Source organism: Pimephales promelas, chromosome 4 (genome assembly GCF_988280905.1).
Source record: "Pimephales promelas chromosome 4, fPimPro1.hap1.1, whole genome shotgun sequence".
NCBI lineage: Eukaryota > Metazoa > Chordata > Actinopteri > Cypriniformes > Leuciscidae > Pimephales > Pimephales promelas.
Genome location: NC_142772.1, coordinates 10,591,947 through 10,613,620, shown reverse-complemented (window position 1 = coordinate 10,613,620; position 21,674 = coordinate 10,591,947). Strand labels below are relative to the sequence as shown.

Sequence of the window (21,674 nt, the reverse complement as noted above, 5' to 3'; positions counted from 1 at the left end):
AAGCACTTCCTGTTTCAGTTTTTTAACACTCCATAAAAGCTTGGATAAAATACAACCAACAGAACATTTAAAACTGAATCAAAAAGTTAAACAAACATCTTTAAGATGTTTTCTTTACATGTGAATTTTTTTCTTTACATGTGTTACAAACTGAAACAGGAAGTGCTTCTGGACCAGTGTTGTTTACATCTTGTGAAATGGTCTATAGCTGGATCAGATGTTTCATTATTGGCGAACTTCACACAGTGAACTGACTTGAGCTGAATAACAAATTGTATACGTATGCTTATTGCTGAATTTGAATTTGTCTAATTTTTGATGGTTTGCATCACTGATTCTTTTATTTTCCTGTTTATTGCTGATAAGCTGACTTTTGATCGATCAGAGTCAATTAAATGAATGTAAAATGGACTAAAATGAATGCATGAAAAAATAATGAAAAACAACTACAAATAAGTATGCAATGTACAGCAATGTTTTCAGAAAGCACACTAATTATGAGCTATCCATCACTGTTTAATATAATGATGCCCTGAATGTAAATTAGGCCTGTAATCCAGCGTTCCCAGTGTTTTTTGTGTTCTGTAGGAGCAAACAGTTCACCTGTAGAAACTGATAGGACTGTAATTGGAGATGATGTGCCACAGGCAACAGATGCACTGGAGCCATCGCAGTGGAATAGCGCTTGCACAGTCAAACTAGGTGCTTTAGCAACTTTTTTACAATCATTTTGACAGTCCAGTCTGTTGTAGACAAATCACTTTTTAATGAGAACTTTTCAATGAGGAGTGTGATCAGACCAATATTTCTGCATGAAGCAGAGATCATACCCATCTGAAGATGACACCAGCAGCATTTTTTCTACATGTAATTTTTCTTGGGATTGGACTCCAATGTGTCCAGATGAGATTATACACAAACCGTTGGGCGGTTAAAATAACTGGAGGTCCTAATGCTGCTGATCTTATTGCAGACAAATACGGATTTGTGAATATGGGCCAGGTAAGTCCTCTGCAAAATGATTTGCCACTTAAATGTGTTAGTAAGTAGAATGTCTATAAAGTGGACCATCAAAATAAAGTGTTATTGTTAAATGTTTCATGTTGGATGTTATTACATTTATTATAACTTTGTATGTATTCTTGTGTCCTGCTTTAAATTCTTATTATACGTCTGAATGGCCTAAAAATTTGTGATTTATCAACCAAGACAGTATGCTATTATGTTCTCTGTATGATCCCTGAATTGCAACTGGCAACTTTTCATCACACAATTACTATGGTGAAACTATGATACACTGATGGTCACATATGGTAATAACATGGTACTTTGTTATATATTGTAGAATCTTCATGCTATTCAAGTCAATACTTATTGTCATTTAAATTGGAAGATGTTGTTCCAGGTACAGTTTTTTGCCAGACAAAATTTCAAAGACAAACTAATATTTTTGCACCAACTAAACAAATTGTAGTTCCTTGTTATTTTTTTTTCTTTCAAATTAGTCTTTCATTATTACCAAGCCCATATCTTTGGGTCACTGGCTCTTGTATAATAAATGTGTTTAACCATGCAAGACGATCTCCTAACCTTGATGGCATCTTATACCCTACTTCAGTTAGTTAACCAACTGGCACACTTTCTTTGTCCCATTACTGCACAAATAAGTAGCTATAGCAGCAGTACATTTATGAGATAATTAAATGTGACAAGATGCTCATGGAGATGTAAATAAATGTAATTTTCATTTATTTGAATATCTGAGATTTAAAAAAACAAAGACAAAAAAGAAGTCTAGGGCATCTACTGTATGCTTGCCCCACAGACCATGATAAGTGTAAAACACACCACTATTCAAAAACTGTAAAGTAAAGAAAAAGTAAATTTTAATGTTACAAAATATTTATATTTCAAATAAATGCTGTTCTTTTGAACTTTCTTTTCACCAAAGAATCCAATAAGAAAAATGTATCACGTTTTACACAAAAATATTAAGCAGCACTCTGATAATAGCAAGTAGCCTAACGTTTTTTAAAGGGTTAGTTCACCCAAAAATGAAAATTAAGTCATTAATTACTCACCCCATGCTGTACCAACCCCGTAAGACCTTCGTTCATCTTCGGAACACAAATGAAGATATTTTTTTTATTAAATTTGAGAGCTGAATCACTACCACATAGGCTGCCTAAGGGACTGGAAAAGGAATAGTCGAATAAAGTCGTTATTTTTGTTTGTTTTTTCGCACAAAAAGTATTTTCGTCGCTTGATAAACTTATAGTTGAGTCACTGTAGTCACATGGAATATTTAAACATTTTCTTCATTGACTTTCTGGGCCGTCAAGAGCCAGTCCCTAAGGCAGCCTATGTGGTAGTGATACAGCGCTCAAATTTAATCAAAAATATCTTAATTTGTGTTCCGAAGATGAACGAAGGTCTTACGGGGTTGGTACAGCATGGGGGTGAGTAATTAATGACTTAATTTTCATTTTTGGGTGAACTAACCCTTTAAGCACCAAAGCACAATATTTGAATGTTTTTTGAAGGATCATGTGACACTGAATGAATGGCTGCTGGAAATTCAGAAAGGCACATAAATAAATTAGAAATCAGAAAATATATTAAAACAGAAAACATTTATTTTAAATTGTACTAATATTTCACTATATTATTGTGTTTACTTTATTTTTGATCAAATAAATGCAGCCTTGATGAGCAAAAAAAGACTTCTTTCAAAAAACATTACATAAAAAATATTTAAAAAGATGCTGTCATTATTGGGCTAAACTTGGAATATTCCTTTGATATTACTTTTAGGTCGTTTTGAATCCCAATGTTTTGTTGTGCAATGCATCATGGGATTTATTTGGCCCACAGTCTCTATTTGTTTTACTTTTTTGCTCTGTGTGATAAGTTCATTTCGCTTTGTGTCATTGAGCACATTCAGTGTTATCAAGGAAACTGACTTCCCACACTCAGTCAATGAAATGTGTAACTGCTGTCTAATGCGGGGCTGTTTAGTTCCTGGTAAATCTGGTACTGTATGTCTTCAGCCAACCTCATAACGTCAAAGCACATGGTGTCAAAGAGATATCAGCAGCCAGAGTTTAAGCTCAGCTGAATCGTGCAGTGCTAGCTCAGGTTGCCTCTGATGGTAAGTCTATCAGCGGTGTAGAATAACCCTTTTGTTGTTTCGTAGGCATACGTCAGGGATAGATACATAATTGATATCTCTGTCAGTCACACCTGAGCAGCGGCTATTACAATCTTCTTCCTCTTGTGCCGTTGCAGATAGGTGGGCTAGTGGACCATTACCAGTTCCAGCACAGAGAAACCATCAAAAGGTCCACTATTAAAAGCAGAGGGAACCACAGTCTCATCACCACGGAGACCAAGGTACAAGGATCATATACCTTCAGTCACAGAGACACCACTGAATAGTTAATAAGTTAGGCTACACCACCCTAAAACACCGCACACACACACTTACCAAAACAGATTAAATCAGCAGTATGCCAAACCACAGGAATGCATCCTTAAACTTGCCAAAAACTAAATGAGATGATGTTTTGTTAATAAATATTTCATTTAATTGACTGTGGTTTGTGAAGCATGTTATGTATGCAGTAGATCATCATAAATATGTTCTGATGCTGAAGGTGGAGTGGATCCAGCAACAGATGGTTCAGAAGAGAGTAAAAAGAACTGACACAATGGACCAAACCCAAGCCATCACCTTTAATGATGCCAAGTGGGACAACATGTGGTATATTGTTAGTATGCGACACATTACAATCAGCAATTTTATATTCAGATAAAAAGCATTATTTAATTTTAATTTGTGAAAATATGTACATTTCAAAGCAATATGTTCAATATTGTACATCATAATGAAATACCCCTTGTATACTGTAGTTTTAAAAAGAGTACATCAAATAAAAATGTTTTGACCCAATTAGGCATCAGGATTTAAAGTGGTCATATAATGGTACATGCACTTTTTTCAAGTTGATTGTACTGAAATATGTGTTGGCCTGTTTTATGTTTTTTAATTGTGTTTTTCGATTGCCTCAAATTGAGCCGTTCGACCGTGTGACGTTCTTGTGTTAAAGGAGAGCTCCGGCGCAAAATTAACCTTTGGTCTAATAAAACATCGGTACCTATTCAACAGTTATCTAAAATTTGTTTTCATGATAATCGAATGTAAAGAGTTGTATCTCTAAAACTGTTTAGCGTAGGCTATAATGCTAGTACTGGGGGCATTAACTAAGTAAAAAGAAATCTCTAGTTTGTACCACTAACAAGGCTCAAAATAGCCCCACATTAACATTGTAACATAATGAGGGTCCATACATGCAAAACGAAGCATTGAGAACTTTGTAAGTGTACAGACCGTTTAATAAGAAGATACTTTATGAAGACAGTTCACTTTGTATTTACAGACAGGAGCCATCTTTGGAAAACAGTCACGACGAGCTGAACTGTATGAAGTTCAGCGAACTTCTGAATGAACGGCGTTCAGGGATCTAAGATGGCTCCTGTCTGTATACACCAAGTGAACTGTCTCTATAAAGTATCTTCTTATTAAATGCATGGTCTGCACACTTGCAAAGTGCTCCATGCTTCGTTTTGCATGTACCCTCATTATGTTACTGCGTTAGTGTGGGGCTATTTTGAGCCTAGTTAGTGGTATAAACTAGCCATTTCTTTTTACTTAGTTAATGCCCCCAGTACTAGCATTTTTAGAGATAAAACTCTTTACATTCGATTATCATGAAAAGAAATCTCAGAGAACGGTTTACTAGGTACCAATGTTTTATTAGACCAAAGGTTCATTTTGCGCCAGAGTTCTCCTTTAAGAAAGATGTCATGAAAGTGTACTCTCATTTTTATCTGCATGGACAGTTTTTTTTTTTTTTTTTTTAAAGTAGGGCTATACTTTTAAGATTTGAAGAACAATACAAGTGCACATTCAGTACAATTAAGCACACTTCTTTTTCACAATTTAAGGGACTGTAGTGATAACCTGAGACATACTGATGCATACTTAAACAAGTTATATTTTCCTACTGTTCTATTAGCACTGTGATCACAACTGCTTGACTGACATGAACATCCAGGCCGCCTGGCGCAGGGGCTACACTGGGAAAGGGGTCGTGGTCTCCATACTGGACGATGGTATAGAAAGACAGCATCCAGATCTTAAACAAAACTATGTAAGTGCTTTGACATCTTACGGGACGGGATCTGAAACAAATAATTTGGTCACACTTTATATTAGGTGCCTTTAACTACAACATACTGACGCATCTAAAAGAAGAAAAAGTTATCAACAATGTACTTATTGTGTTAAATTATGAATTGCAAAACACTTTTGCTGACATTGAGGAAGGATGCGGTCAAGGTTAGACAGGTTTCTTGGTATGAGTAGGTTAAAGTGTAAGAAAATGGTCAAAAGTGTCATTATAGAGGTGCTGATACAATTCTGATATACTGTATTATATGTTAATAATTAAAAAATAAATGGAAAACAGCAAATTTACACTATCCATTGACAAACCTGGTGGTTTATTTTCTAGTAATCAGTCAAGTGGGAGTTGTTCACTGTTCAAATAATATCTTATTAATTGTCAAGACCAACAACTGTTTTGTATTTCCCATGTTTAGTTTCTGTTTCCTTTGGTACCTTGGTTTTCATTTGCTACTTTGTTTCAATGATTACAGATTAAGTTCACCTGTGCCTTGTTTATTTTTCATTTACCCTTGTATTTAATTATGTGGGGGGTTTTTTTCTTCTCATGTGTGCCTATTTTCTAGTGATTATCTTTGTTAGTTTGGGTAAATAAAAAGAAGGCTGCATTTAGATCCTCTTGATCCCCGCCATGATGTTATTAATGTGTTGTTATATATTTATAAGGATGCACGGGCCAGCTATGATGTTAACGGCAATGATCCTGATCCAACACCACGTTATGATGCCACCAATGAAAACAAGTCAGTCCATTTCCACTGTGCCCCAGTGCTGTCTCACTTCCCCCAGTCTCCGTATATGCCGATTTGAAGTACATTTTAAAATACAATGCTTCATACAAATATAGGGTTTTTGACTTCTTTGTGATTTCACTACAGACATGGAACAAGATGTGCTGGTGTGGTGGCTGCCTCTGCTAACAATTCTCTCTGCATTGTCGGAGTTGCCTACAATGCAAAAATTGGTGGTGAGTTATCAGAAATCTTTGTTTATGTTTGTATGTATTGTACGATAATACAAATTTACAGAATGAAGTGTGGTCTTCAAAACATAGCCTATGCTCTTGATATCTATGAAGCTGTCCAATCTCCTCCTGTAGGTGTGCGTATGTTGGATGGCGATATGACTGATATGGTGGAAGCCCAGTCACTGAGTCTGAGGCAGCAGTATATTGATATCTACAGCTCCAGCTGGGGTCCAGATGATGATGGCAGAACAGTAGATGGCCCCGGCCCTCTCGCCCGGCTCGCTCTGGAGAGTGGCATACGCAAAGTTAGTGTGTGTTTGTGTGGTTAATTTAGTTACATTTAATTATTCCACATTTACATTTACTATTCCAAACTTCACTCATGCCACACTCTTCACGAAAATGAAACGCCATCAGTATACAATGCAGTGTCCTTCAGGAAATGCAGTTGGTAATCTGGGAATTCCACACATTCAGAAAATTTACATACTATTCACAGTATACACATTGCATACAATATAAGGTAGTAGGAGTTGTATGGTATGCCATTCCAAACACTGATTTTAGTGTTCCTGAGTTGTATTTAGCAGATGCTGGCAATATAGTAGGCCATCCGGATATTCCATGCATACAGCATGCTACTACATATTCACAATAAACGTGAAAATGGATACTGCGGAAATAGTAAGATTGTGATAGTGTGCCATTTCGAACTAGCAATGGTGTAACTTTAAAGTGCATTTTTAGATTGGTCTAATGGAAAATCATTCTTTCTAGTTTTAACCTGTTTTGTTCAGATTGACTAAAAGCAAATAACACTCCACCATAAACAATTAAATTAAGCAATTTTGTTTAAATAGTATTTTCATTTGACTCCAGACTGTTGATGTGCTGAACACATACTGGCTAAATTTGTTGATGGTAGAAATGATTTTAGGTTATATTTTCTTTTCTTTTTTTTAGTACATCAGAAAATGTGAATCAAATTTTAAAAAGACAACAGTAAACATTAAGGTCTTTCGAAATAGTTTTTATTTATAGTAAAAATAAAATCAGTGTGCAAGGGTTGACACCCAGCATTCAACAGAAGGTCTCGTGTTATTATTTTTCCTCATATCCTTGTATTCTTTTAGGTGAATAAATTCTATTTAAATGTTGCAAGCAAAATAACTGAAAAAAATAAATAAATAAGCATTAAAAATCCTAAAGTATAAAAATCCCAAATTTACTGATATATATCACTTGAGACTTACTGATAAAAATATTATGTATTAAATAATATTATATAATATTCAACTTTATTTGGAGTACTTCTTTACTGCAAAATGCAAATTTCTTAATATTAAGCTTAAATTGTGTTTTAATATCACTAATAGTAAGGATGATCACTGTAATATCAGTCTTTAAATGCAAGATATTTAAAGTGTACCTAAAGTATACACAGATTCTTAACTCGGAGTGACTACGAAAGGGAACTAAAGTGCATTAAGTACAGAATTAGTTGTTCCAATTTTACAGACTTAATGTGAATCAATTCACCTTTGGCTAAACCATGCCCTAGAATGTAGATTGACCAATCACAGCCCAGCCAAGAACCAGCTCCCACAGAGGTCCGACAGTTTTTCACTACGCTCCATTGACTTTCAACACAGGCGTCTCATATTTTTGGTCTCGGCAGGCTATTACTGTCGTAGTTTTATCCAAAATATGGTTAAACGTTGTGCCTCGGGCATTTGCAACACAGATACGCGTTTCCCAGAGAGGTTGAAGGGGGCTGTCCGTTTTTTCCCTTCCCAAAACCGAAGTAAAATCCTGACAGTGACAAGTGTTGTGTTTGGATTAAACTGTATGGACGTCCTCAGTCAGCTAAACCCCGCAAAGATCAACAAGCACATATTTTTTTACTTCTAACCTTACTGTGATTGTGAAGTTATACTAGTTAAACCGTTTTATAATGTTTTAGGTGATGATTTCGGTTCTCATACCAGTTGTTCATAGACATATACACTAGACCTCACCTTGGCTACGGCAGTTCATTGGAACGAATGCGTCAATGGAGCCCCCCTCCACTTTAATGCATCAGCGTCAATGTAGTAGACACAGGTTTAACGGAAAACAATCACCATAAATCATCATGAATGCGATTTTTCTTGTTTTTTTGGTTTGTTCCAATGGTCAGACATGTATTTATCATTGATTCCAGAAAGAAATTATTATTATTTTTTTTTTTAAAAACATTCTTCCTAGTTCAGATTTCATAATCTGCACAAAAGTCCGCCACCATCAATGAATTCGACGTAAAGGCAGAGATAGCAGCGTTATCTAGCTATGACAAGATCCCTGTTCCAAGATGGCGGCAGTTTTGACGCATGCTTAGAACCCCAAGGTGAAGTCTAGTGTATATGTCTATGCCGGTTGTTGATACCATAGACTGTAAAAAATATGGACGTAGTGTCCGTGACGTCACCCATAGGTTTCTGAAGAGCGATTTTGAGGCCTAAAGTGGGCGGGGCCGACCGTCGCCATCTTGGCAGTGCGTCACCTCTCGTCACTACCGGATAAATTAAAATGGGCAAAGAGGTGGGACGCGGGTGGAGCTGAGGTGCTAATGCTATGCTACTGCCGCTGAATTGACAGCTGATTGAAAAAGTAAAGCCAATGGTTAAAGTTCATGTTTTGCCCTTCGAAATATTATAATAGTTAAGATGTAACTAAAAGTGAGACTACTTGACTTTTTTTATCAACTTTATTAATCTCACAAGGGGCAATTAGTTAAGAGCATATACAAGTACATTAACACAGATCACACATTTCTCACAACATACAAGCAGTCAACTATGTGCATTGTGATGCATTATTATTCTGCTAGTTAAAATGTATAAGTTACTTACAATATTGCTCTAAGCTTGTGCATGCGACAGTGATTCAAGGCAAGCACACATGTCAGTCGGCATCTCACGTCAAGTTCGTAAAGAGCTTTAATTCAGTCCATTTTACAATCCGATTTTGGCCGCCTCTCAGATGGGTCAAACCAAATATTACCTCAGAACTTCAAGTAAATGAACTAGAAATCCGCGCTCATTCAAGGGTGTGCATCTATTGCATGGACGGAGAGAACGCGCTGAAATCATCAGACATCCATTAGTGCATGAGAGGGAAACAGCTGGAAACACGGCGCTGGTTGTTCTCTCCATGCTCAACACGACGGAATCCAACGGCGTGCACGGGCGAAGGTATAATACATTAAATTGTATGAAATAATCCCGGAAAAGCAGAAACACAGCTGAGGGTGACGCTAACAGACAGCAGACTAACGATTAGCAGTGAAAGCGGCAGCATGAATCCACCTGTCACTCAAGTGGCCACGCCCTTAATTATGCAGAACTTTAAGGCTTAAATATAATTTAAACAGATGAGTTGTAAAAAAATTCACCCCCCTCACAGTTGTCATGAAGGGAAAAATGAGCTCAATAGACCAAAGCCACTTTTTGCTCCAGGCTGTAAACATGTTTTTTTCTGCTGTAAAGTTGGGCATTTTAACATGGGGGAGATACAGATTTGACTCGCTTCTGCAGCCTGCCTCAAGCGGCCACTCGATAAATTGCAGTTTAATTCACTTCCGTATTGGCTTCAAGAGAGAGACGGGGAGGTTGCCGCTTGGTTGATACGCTAGCACACCATGCTAATAAATACCACGTTATACAGTACACATAGTCCGTTTGCTTTGAAATAACGATTATAGAAGTGAATAGAGACCTACCCAACTTTGCATGAACAGTGTTGCTCCCTGATTTTGTTAATCCCAGCCTCGGTCTCGATTAGTAGGAAATGCGGTGGTTCATTTTTTGACTGTGACCGGTTAACGTTATGCTTTTGCCTCTATTTTGGATGCCTTGTTGTTTCTTGCGTTTCAATATTGCCTTCGAACGCATATTGCAGCCCCTTTTGCCTACTTCTATCGGACACTTTATTTGCTGCTTTATAAAAGTTTGATAACATTTCTGTCACAATCCTCCGTCTGCACCAGTCTGTCTTGTCTTCAGCACTACACTTCCCATGATCCTCTCGTCTGCACACCTGAACTCACTCCCTCATCAGCCTCCCGTTCAGCGTCCTGTTCATCTGTTTCACCTGTTTTCACCCCATTAGGTTTGATTCTTCTGTGTATTTAGTTCGCTCAGTTTCACTCTGTCTTTGTCGGTCGTTGTCAATGGATGTTTGTTGTAAGCCCGTGTGGCGCCCGTGTTCCTGTCTTCCTTTCTGTTTTGTATATAATAAACCCTGTTCTCACCGATACTCCGGTCTCCTCGTCCTTCAGCCAGAGCCACACCGTGACAATTTCAGTAGGAAGAGCTGTTACAGCATGAGCCATGTAGAGAGCAGATGAAGTTTGATGGATGTAGCAACAGTAACTAAGGGGGGCGGGGCTTAGCCAAAGGTGAATTCAGTATGCCAAAAGTACAATTACAGGGTATTTAAATGAAGTACATACATATTTAAATGGGTTTTTAAAAATATATATTTAGTATAAAATAAACGTATTTCAAATACATTAATTTTCACGATTCCCCTTTCCTTCTCAGGGCAGAAAGGGCCGTGGCTCCATTTTTGTGTGGGCATCAGGAAATGGTGGGCAGAGTCAAGACCACTGCTCATGTGACGGTTACACCAACAGTATTTACACCATCTCAGTAGGCAGCACCACTCAGAAAGGACAAAAGCCGTGGTACCTGGAGGAGTGCTCCTCTACTCTGTCCACCACCTACAGTAGTGGAGACAGCCACAGCCTGGGCGTTGTGAGTTACTCAATCACTATTTGTTTGCTTCGTGGGAAATTGGTCGTTTTTCCTCACTGGACCCATACATATGTGTGATTTCAGGTGACAACCGATCTGAGGCAGCGTTGCACTGATGAGCACTCTGGCACTTCAGCATCGGCCCCCATGGCTGCAGGAATCATCGCCCTCACGTTGGAGGCAAAGTAAGCAGTCAAGTCTGGTTTATTTGTGCTCTGTATGTTAGATGTAGTCATCTTTTGGTTAGATCTGACAAGCACTTTGTGGTCAAATCAAGTGTAACGTTTTTAAACCTGAGGTTCTGTCAAATGGCGAGAGAGTACACTTATCTTGGATCACCTCATTTCAGACACTTTGTCTATTTCAATTGGTTCAGAGCTGAATTCTGGCATTGCTGCTCATGGGCTTTGAGTTCCACTTGCAGGTTTTATTGAGCCAATCATGTCTGTAGGACAAAGTATTTACTGCCATCCATTTTAAGCATGTGATGAACAACTCATTTCTGTTTTCTCCGTCCTCAGTCCAGCTCTGACCTGGAGGGATGTTCAGCACATCATAGTGAAAACTTCACGTCGTGGTCACCTGAGCGCCTCAGACTGGCAGAGCAATGGAGCTGGATATGATGGTAGACTAATATAAGCTTGTATATTAAAAATCACTTATTAAATATTATTCAACATTTATTCAATTTTACGTAAAAAAATGAAATACTGTACCAGCACACTTTTACTGTTAAGTGAATTTACGGAAACCCACACATTATAAAAACAAGATATCATGCCCACAAATAGTGATCGAACGATATTGATTTTTTTGTTGCCTGAACATTATTAAGTATGTTTGAGTACTAGTTCATTAACTTATTTTACTACTCAGAACCAAAAATAACTTCATGACAACAATGATAGACTGATGACAGAAACTAACCCTATCCTGAGCTATGACATTAAAAATTATTGCTTGCAAAGATGCATTTTATAATTTTATAATGTATTTTGTAATGGCGTTCAATGAAGACAGATACTTTTATATCTGTATGGTGTAGTTACAGCTTCTATCAGAAGAGACTCCACAGCATATTAAGTATGCCCACATACTTCGTGAGTTGAGAAGCAGTATTAAAGGGTTAATTCAACCAAAAATTACTAACCCTCATTTGTTTCAAACCCATAAGACTTTCGATCATCTTTGAAATAAAAATGAAGATATTCTGAAGAGCTTTCTGTCCCCCCATTGACAGTCCACGCATCTACCACTTTGTCAATGCAAAAAGGTTATTAAAAGATTGGAAACTAATCCAGATGAATCGAGTCAAAATTTCTGAAGAGACGATCGCTTTATATGATGAACAGATTGAATTTACACTTTTATTCACATATAAACATTGATCACCAAACATAAATAAAAGTTCAACCGAACCTGCTTGACTCACAAGAGTAAACCTCATTGGTTCTTGCGAAAGCTAAATCGTGCTGCGTAACACAATAGAATGAACTCTATTGGTTCTCGCTTGAGCTTCAATCTGATTCTATTTTTGTTTGAACTAACCTTTTCATAGTTGCAAAAGAATGGAAGTGTGCTCTTAATAGCAGTATGTAATAAATTGTTTCATCATTGGCTCTTGTGCAGTTAGTCACCTTTATGGGTTTGGCTTGATGGATGCTGAAGCCATGGTGAAGGAAGCGGAGACCTGGAAGCAGGTGCCCCCTCAACACATATGTGAGCAAAACATAGTCCAGAATGGAAGGTAATGGTTCGATTGAAATCCAAACTGCTGTATAGTTCCTTTAATCATACTAATGTTCTGTCTTTACAAAACTGTCTTTACTACTACTGTGGTAGTACCATGCAGGTGTGACAGTGGCCAAAATTATTAGAACACGTGAGAGAACATCTTTTTGCCTTTAAAACATGATTTAAGTTTATAATGTTCATGAAACGTGCAGATTTAGTGCAAACTATTTTGTATGTATCTCTATAGCGTCAATATATTTCCTGAGAACTTCAACACTAATGTTATCCCATGCCTTCCGCAACTGAAGCACACTCTCATCCCAAGACGTCATACAACTGACGCTTTTGACCATACGTCAGCATTCGCCTTTTTAGGGTATTCTTAAACGTCGGTTAGATGACGTTATCGAATCCTAACCCTACCCCAGACCTAAACCTACCCCGTCATCTAACCGACGTTTAAGGGTACCCTAAAAAGGTGAATGTTGACGTCAAAAGCATCAGTTATATGACGTCTTGGGATGAGACTGTGTTAACTGAAGCCAAAGGCTTTCCTTTGAAAGTACAATAGATCTGTCCAGTTTATTTTCCAAATCGCCCCAAATTTACTCAATGGGGTTGAGGTCTGGATTTGACAGGTCCAGTCCATCATTTTCACTGTCCAGCAGATTCTTTCCGTCGCAGGTAGTCCCGGCAAGATTTAGAAAAATGTTTAGGGTCATTGTCCTCTTGGAAAATAACAACTGAAACCTCTTAAATAATAATAATAATTCATTACATTTATATAGCGCTTTTCTCGGCACTCAAAGCGCTTTACATAGAGAGGGGAATCTCCTCAACCACCACCAGTGTGCAGCATCCACCTGGATGAGACGGCAGCCATAGTGCGCCAGAACGCTCACCACACACCAGCTTACAGGTGGAGAGGAGACAGTGATATAGCCAATTGGCACATATGGGGATGATTAGGAGACCATGATGGACAGAGGCCACTGGGCAAATTTGGCCAGGATGCCGGGGTTACACCCCTACTCTTTCAAAAGACATCCTGGGATTTTTAATGACCACAGAGAGTCAGGACCTCGGTTTCTCATCTGAAGGACGGTGCTCTTTGACAGTATAGTATGCCCATTACTATACTGGGGCATTAGGACCCACACAGACCACAGGGTGAGCACCTCCTGCTGGCCTCACTAACACCTCTTCCAGCAGCAACCTGGCTTTCTCAGAAGGTCTCCCATCCAGGTACTAACCAGGCTCAGCCCTGCTTAGGTTCAGTGGGCAACCAGTCTTGGGCTACAGGGTGATATGGCTGCTGGCTAAATATGCCAAGTGTTCTAATAAGTTTTGCCACACTGTATATATTGTCATGATATTAAATGATTACCTTTTACCAATGGTATTTGCATTGTACTCCTAGATACATTAAAAAATATATCATTATTTTTGTTTGACTGAAGATTCACTCCGATTCTCTGTATTTGTCTCAGGATCATAAGTCCAGAGAGGGTGTTGAGGTCAGTGTTCAAGTCCTCAGGCTGCTCTTCTCAACGTCTGCAGAGGGTAGTTTATCTGGAGCACGTTATTGTACGTGTCACAATCACACATCCTCACCGGGGAGAACTGTCAATCACACTGACATCACCCTCTGGAACCAGATCTCAGCTTCTTTCTAACAGGTACAAATATACTGAGCCTGCTCAGATGGACTGAAATGAAAATAACAGTATGATTTATTGAAATAGATAATTAATACTATAAAACCTAATTTAATCATATGTATACATTTTTGAGGTTGAACACAATCTTCTACATGGCTTCTGCTATCTGACTGATAGTTTATACTTTTTAGCTGGCTTTTTAGTGTAATTATATGCCAATATTCAAATTGCTCTAAAATCATTACTGATTTTCATAATGTAAACATACAAATAAATCTTAAATTGTTAACAATATTTCAACATAAACACTGGACTAAAGCAACATAGGTTTACTTAGGTTTGCCAATCCTACTCCTTGATTAACCCATCACTACAAGCCTGGCTAAAGTCAGACTACGTCTTATTGACATTGAGATGTGTTCTGGGAAACACATGTTCATTTTCTCATATTTGAGGCATGGTTTACGAATGCCCAGAGCCATTTATTGAGTGCTACGAATGTCTATCAAATGCGCCTGTACGTAGCTCACAGCCAATCGTTTCAATTATACCACATGATGAATGTAGAGCGAAAGAAATTATACAAGTAAACAATGGGTTAGAGATTTATTTGCGTTCTAAACTACTCAGAACAATATCTAAAGCTGCATCGAAAGGTAACTTCGCTTCTGCCATGTTTGATCCATAGATATAAACAAACTGCTTCGGGGTATGTCGGATAGACGTCCTCATCGTCTTGGTTCTCCCTCCCCGTTCTGTGATTGGTCCCCTCGCTGAGGCGAAAATTTGGTCCATGGTATCCAGACTTCCTAACAGCGTGAATAAAATCGTTCTGCGCAAGGGCAGTATGGGAAAACCCAGCTATCACTATACATCAATTTTAGAAATATCATGGTAAATTTGTAAGAAATCTGTGGTAGAGGCAAAGACTGCCCTTCAAATTGGTGATATCGTGGGACGGTGCAGCATGAAAGAGGGGGTTTGGGGCTCAGTTTAGCTCCTCCTAAATGGCACAAGGCAGGCCCAGCTCAAAGGAGGAAGCTGGTAATCAACAAGGTGCGAAAGCAGGAGGAGAGGAGAGGAGTGTATAAAGGCCATTTCCCAGGCCAAGCAGGGAGAGTGGATGAGATGGGAGAGAGTGGAACAACGCAAGATGGGCTGGCAAGACCTTTGGTCAATGGAAGAGAGTAGGATCAGTTTCCTTATTATGTCAACATGTGATGTTCTGCCATCACCACAGAACCTAAACCTCCGGGTAGGAGAAGATCCCTCTTGTCCTTTGTGTTCATCACCTGCCACATTAATAAGGCACATACAGGATGTAAGGTGTAAGTACAAATACTGTGATGTTTGGGTTTGGAAGGCAAGCATAACATGACCTATAAGTTGCCACTTGTTCTAGCAAAACATTACACACAGAAGACAATATTCCTTCGCCCAGGCGAGCAATCACCAAGAAAAGGTGTTAAAACCAGTTCTCGACCAGGACAACTGGAAGCTGCTATAGGGACTGGAAAATGGTGGCTGATCTTGATCATAAGGCATTTAAGGAACGTTTAATTTGACATAACATTTTACATTATTCCATTTAAATAAAATCAGACTGTTATTTCATGCCAGGCTTAACATGTGTGTGTGTGTGTGTGTGTGTGTTTACTTAATGAATCTTCTTATACAATACTATAAAATACTAATACTATAATAATAAAATCCACAATAGCTATAAATCTTTACCTTTTCTCACTAATTCTTTAGGATTATCTGAGTGAATGTTTTAATTATTCTGTGGTTATTTCCTGTAAGACCAAATGACCACTCCAGTGAGGGCTTCCTTAAGTGGGAATTCATGACGACTCACTGCTGGGGCGAAAAACCAGCAGGAGACTGGATCCTGGACATCAGAGACACCCCATCTCCGCGCAGAAACAGCCGACTCCAAGGTGCCTACCATCTTAATACACTTTAAACTTTACTGTGATGGAACCCATGGTGTATATATACAAAATGTAAACTACAACTATAATAGAATGTAAAATGTTTCCTTCTCTGTTGTTTATATTAGGGAAACTGGTAGAATGGTCCCTGGTGCTTTATGGAACATCCACACACCCATACATAAGACATGAACAGCCCCGCTCTGCCCAGCTGCCTTCTCAAGATGACACCACAGAGGAGTATAATGGTAATTTACCCAATTTTTTTAAAGCACACAGGCAAAACAATTTTATATATTATTGATAAAAACAAATAAAAATTACATTATATGAAGTTTATTTTAAGAAAGTTCTGGAGCATGTGAGGAAGGCTATATATAGCTATCTCTCACCTTCCCATTTTTCCAGCATCCCTCGGCCACCCCAATACCTCATTCTCGCCTGGTTCCTATATACCAACCAGGGATATATGGGGGAGTATTCCAGCTTTGTCCCAATCCTCAAACTCCCCTTGAAATTTAACAATGCATTCACATGTTCACCGTTTTCTGTGCTACTTCTACTTCTGTTTCTACTGTAGCAATATTGCTACTGTTGTGCTGAGACATCCACATAGACATATACACTAGACCTCACCTGGGGGTTCTAAGCATGCGTCAAAACCGCCGCCATCTTGGAACAGGGGTCTTGTCATAGGAAGTAGCTAGGTAACGCTGCTATCTCTGCCTTTACTTCGAATTCATTGATGGTGGCGGACTTTTGTGCAGCGTATGAAGTTCACGGATGAAATCTGAACTAGGAAGAATGTTTTACAAAAAAATTTTAAAAAAAAATTTCTTTCTGGAATCAATGATAAATACATGTCTGACCGTTGGAACAAACCAAAAAACAAGAAAAATCGCATTCATGATGATTTGTGATGATTTTATTTGCGTTAGACCTGTGTCTACTACATTGACGCTGATGCATTAAAGTGGAGGGGCTCCCCTGTTTCAAGATGGCGGCTCTATTGACGCATTCGTTCCAATGAACTGCCGTATCCAAGGTGACGTCTAGTGTATATGTCTATGAGACATCCAGACATGTTTCTGCTGATGAAAAAAAAGTTTGGCTACTTTTAAGGGTGTTCACACATGTGTTCACTTTTTACAACCAACTCTATATGATTATATAATCTGCAAGCGTGTAAATGAACAGTCACTTCACTTTGACATACAAAGCGCAACTGACTGTAGGTCTATGCTTAATCAAATCACACCATTTATTTGAATGTTACATTCAGTTTAATTAATACGCCTTATTCACGGCAGCGCCATATTTGATTTTTAGTGAGAATGAAAGCGAGGCTGTGAGGGATAGACATGCATCTCTTCAATGGGCTGTACTGTTATTTATTGTGTTTTCAGATTGTTCTGCTCATGAAACACTGTTACAAATTTCTTTCCAAGAAATTTCAGTTGACAAAAAACTCCCGATCTGTAAGCTGTGGAAAATCGTAAGTACAATTTAGGAGCTTTATTCAGCTTTTTACAGCGGATGCCATTATAAACACGGTAAGTCTATCCCTCACAGCCTCACTTTCATACCTGTCATGGCGCTGCTCTGAATAAGGTCTATTATTGGCTTTTCATCAACTCACAAACTCCCATCAGTTCCTTCATTAACCCATTTAAGGGCATCTGTGTATTTTTAAGTGGGCTTCACTGCCCACTTTTGGGACCATTGTAAATATAATTCTTTGTACTTTCCTTTTCCTTCTACTCTATTAAAGGCTCTTGTGACCCCGAATGTAGTGAGGATGGCTGTGAAGGACCTGGATCCCACCAGTGTGTTTCCTGCTTGCACTTTTTCCTAAAGTTCAAAAATAACACACGGTCAGGAATTTTTAATTTTCTCTTTGTTCATTTCCTTCTTTATAATTTTTTTTTTTTTACTGATAATACACTTACTCATTTTTCAGGACCTGTGTGTCTGAGTGCCCAGGCGGGTACTGGGGGGATAAGAAAAGGTGTAAGAAGTGTTACTCCTTCTGTAAGTCGTGTTTAGGCAGCCGCAGTGATCAGTGCACAGCCTGTAGGTCTGGATACTATCTGAATGAGGAAAAGAACAACTGTGTGACCAGCTGTGAGGATGGCTACTATCTTCACCATGGTAAGAGTGATGCCACCATGTCAATAAGACTGAAAAGCAAGTGGGTTACTTGTTTATAAAAAGAAACCAAGTACATTACACATTACTCTTAAAGTCCCCCTGAAGTCATTTTAATTTTATACCTTAAAACTCATATGCTCATCTATACTAAAAAAATCTATACCAAAATTACATATTTAAACTTTTTTCCTTGGAAAAAAAAAGATTCTACATCCCTTATGTAACTTTTTTTTCTAAAATGAATGTTTTTTTTATTGCACGTGAAGGGGTTGTAATCACACATTACAATGATCCACTTGTCGGGTTTTGCTATTACCTCTGAAGGCCAGTATTCCTATTTCTATGTGAAGTCTCTTGGTCAGATTTTCTACAAAGTCCATCAGATGTGACGTGTATGCGCACTCCCGAACCTCTCTCCTTTTTATATACAGTCTATGCGACGGCACTGCAGCTAACGACATGGAGTCTGATAACACCAAAAAATGATCTGCACAACACAGACTCCACATAAATATAAAAAACAAAACAAAACAAAAAATTATCTGCTGAAGCTCGTCAGGCCAAACATGAATTAGATTGACTTAGGACATAAGTCATGGTAAACTGTAATGAAATAGCAAGGTAAACTACAACATATACTGTATGAGACATGAAATGAATAGATGTTCCAGAACAAAAAAAAGTAGTTGCTTTAGGATGTAATATTTATTTTAAGTACTAGATCTACTGTCTAACGTCACTCATCCCACTACTATCATATTGTTTACACACATATCCAGACACGTTCAGTAAAGTAATGTTACTTCCTACGATCTTACTGTTACACTGAAATTGTTCAGTGTAGTTCATTAACTGTTTTCGTTATCATATTATACAATCACCTATGTTGACATTGCTGATTGTGAAAGGTACACAAATAGTGAAATGCCTTATGCTAGATAGCACCACAAATGTAACGTTATCATGGTACGAGCATGGACAGCCCATTCTCACCCCCAAGGTGTCACCTATCTGACAGCATTTGACCATGCTTCAATATCTGACGCTTTAGGTGCCCTTTAGCGTCAGTTAGATGATGGCCTAGGATTGCATGTAACCCTACCCCAGACCTAAACCTACCCGCGTCATCTAACTGACGCTTTCCTTTTAGCGTCAGTCAGATGATGCCTTAGGATCGCGTCATTTAACTGACGCTAAAGGGCGCCTAAAGCATCAAATATTGAAGCATGGTCAAAGGTGACGCCTTGGGGTGAGTATGCGTTGGCATGGAGCATTAGTTCAACATCAAGCTGATAAAGGTAGCTTATTATTGTAATATTGCAGTGGAAGTTTAGATGAGTTTCCAGCATTTTGTGTGATGCTTTCTCCTTTCTTGTGTTCTTTGGTTGCAATCTGAAACATCACCGATAGAGGCCGATAAAAAATACATGTAGCACCTTTAAAATAGCTTGAAAGTAACTCTACACCCTTGCCTCATATACTATACACAGCCCGTTCTCATCCCACCCCATCTAACTGACGCTTTTGACCATGCGTCAACATCCGACGCACATGGCACCCTTTAGCGTCAATATGAGACGCAACTCCTAGTGGTCTAACCCTAACCCCACCCCAGACCTAAACCTACCCGCATCATCGAACTGACGCTAAAGGTTGCCATGTGCTTCGGATTTAGACTCATGGTCAAAAGCGTCAGTTAGATGACGCCCTAGGATGAGCATCATCTAACTGACACTAAAGGTTGCCATTGTGCGTCAGATTTAGATGCATGGTCAAAAGTGTCAGTTAGATGGTGCCCTAGGATGAGAATGTTGCTATACATGGTTCTGTAAATATGCAAATTGGCCCCTCCGCCATTCAGTCACACCAGAGGTCCATGAGATTGATGATCACTCGTTGACGTGTTTGGTTACAAGGTAGTTTGTGACATCAAAAACACCAGCGATTTTAAAGAAAAAAGAGTCAGCAATGGTGTTGACTTATGAATTCGCACATGGTTTGTCTTAAACCATATTAAAAACACCACATAAATATATAAACGACATTAAAAGCTTGATTTTCACCACAGGGGGTGAAGACTAAAATGTCATCTTTTAATGTTATTTCATTATTAAATATTATGTATCTGTATTATTATTCTTTATTAGTTTTCATAATCAATGTATCTTATGGAGTTTCAAAAGCATGAGTTTTAATGCATGAGAGGATAACATATGTCAGGGGAAAGCTATATATTGCTTGGAGAGGTATGTGTGCAATGTAACACGTTCATTCAGCATAAATGTTTCCACTGATGCAAGTGTATCACAGATGTAAACAACAAGGATAGTCGCGTACGTATGACATATACGTTCTAAGTTGACAAGCTCAGAGCAACATGTTTGTTACCTTACAAGGAAGCTGTAAGACTGTGTGATGTATAAAAGCAATGTCACATTGTACCGCCCTCAGAGAAACATGTAGGCATGACCGGGTGAGAGGGTAGAGAAACATGGAGAAACGCATAGACCTGGCATGAACACAACATCTTGAAGTTTCTCTCCTGACATATATAATAAAACTTTCTTGGCAAGATAACTGGTGTCCGGTCCCGTAAATTAAATAATAACGGGCAAACACAAGAGGCTTTAATTCCAAGTCTACAGGGGGATAAAAAATAAAGGTTATTTCGGCTGAAAAATTCAGCATTTCTGGTCAATGTGGGTTTTGCATGCTGGGATCAGGTTGGGATGTCCATGGGAAGACCAGCTGGTGGTGGAGTTTTGATTACTATGCTGGTCCACCAACTAGACAGCACTATGTCATCTCTAACCTAAACCAGCCTGGACCAACATGGACTTCATCCTAGCTAGATTTTTCAGTGTGGCATTTATGGCTCCACAAAAAAACTTTTAACATCCATGAAAACTTTAGAGATTCTTTAGGTTATAAAAAAAACTTCACACACAGAAAAAAAAAAGATCTTTTAAGAATTGCTGACTGAAATGTTTTTTTGTGGTACCCAAAATGTTTTATGGCAGGGATGGGCAACTTCAGTTGTGGAGGGCCTCTGTCCTGTAGAGTTTAGCCCTCATAAAAATTCGCCTGCCTAAGCTTTCTAGTAATCCTGAAGACACTGATTATCTTGTTCAGGTGTATTTGACCAGGTTAGGAGCTAAACTCTGCAGGACAGTGGCCCTCTTC

At 38.5% G+C, this 21,674-nt stretch overlaps 1 protein-coding gene across 1 annotated transcript in view; it reads left to right on the top strand.

The window, feature by feature from the left end:
• The first annotated feature begins 903 nt into the window (after nt 1-903).
• Nucleotides 904-21,674, top strand: part of pcsk5a (proprotein convertase subtilisin/kexin type 5a) — a 46,415-nt gene continuing 25,644 nt past the window's right edge. The window contains exons 1-16 of the mRNA XM_039662407.2: nt 904-1,002; nt 3,289-3,393; nt 3,657-3,770; nt 5,079-5,213; nt 5,915-5,991; nt 6,127-6,215; nt 6,348-6,520; nt 10,799-11,011; nt 11,096-11,196; nt 11,533-11,636; nt 12,641-12,758; nt 14,236-14,424; nt 16,210-16,346; nt 16,469-16,588; nt 18,112-18,214; nt 18,301-18,491. Of these exons, the coding sequence (XP_039518341.2) occupies nt 904-1,002; nt 3,289-3,393; nt 3,657-3,770; nt 5,079-5,213; nt 5,915-5,991; nt 6,127-6,215; nt 6,348-6,520; nt 10,799-11,011; nt 11,096-11,196; nt 11,533-11,636; nt 12,641-12,758; nt 14,236-14,424; nt 16,210-16,346; nt 16,469-16,588; nt 18,112-18,214; nt 18,301-18,491 (2,068 nt within the window). The remainder of the gene's footprint in view (nt 1,003-3,288; nt 3,394-3,656; nt 3,771-5,078; nt 5,214-5,914; nt 5,992-6,126; nt 6,216-6,347; nt 6,521-10,798; nt 11,012-11,095; nt 11,197-11,532; nt 11,637-12,640; nt 12,759-14,235; nt 14,425-16,209; nt 16,347-16,468; nt 16,589-18,111; nt 18,215-18,300; nt 18,492-21,674) is intronic.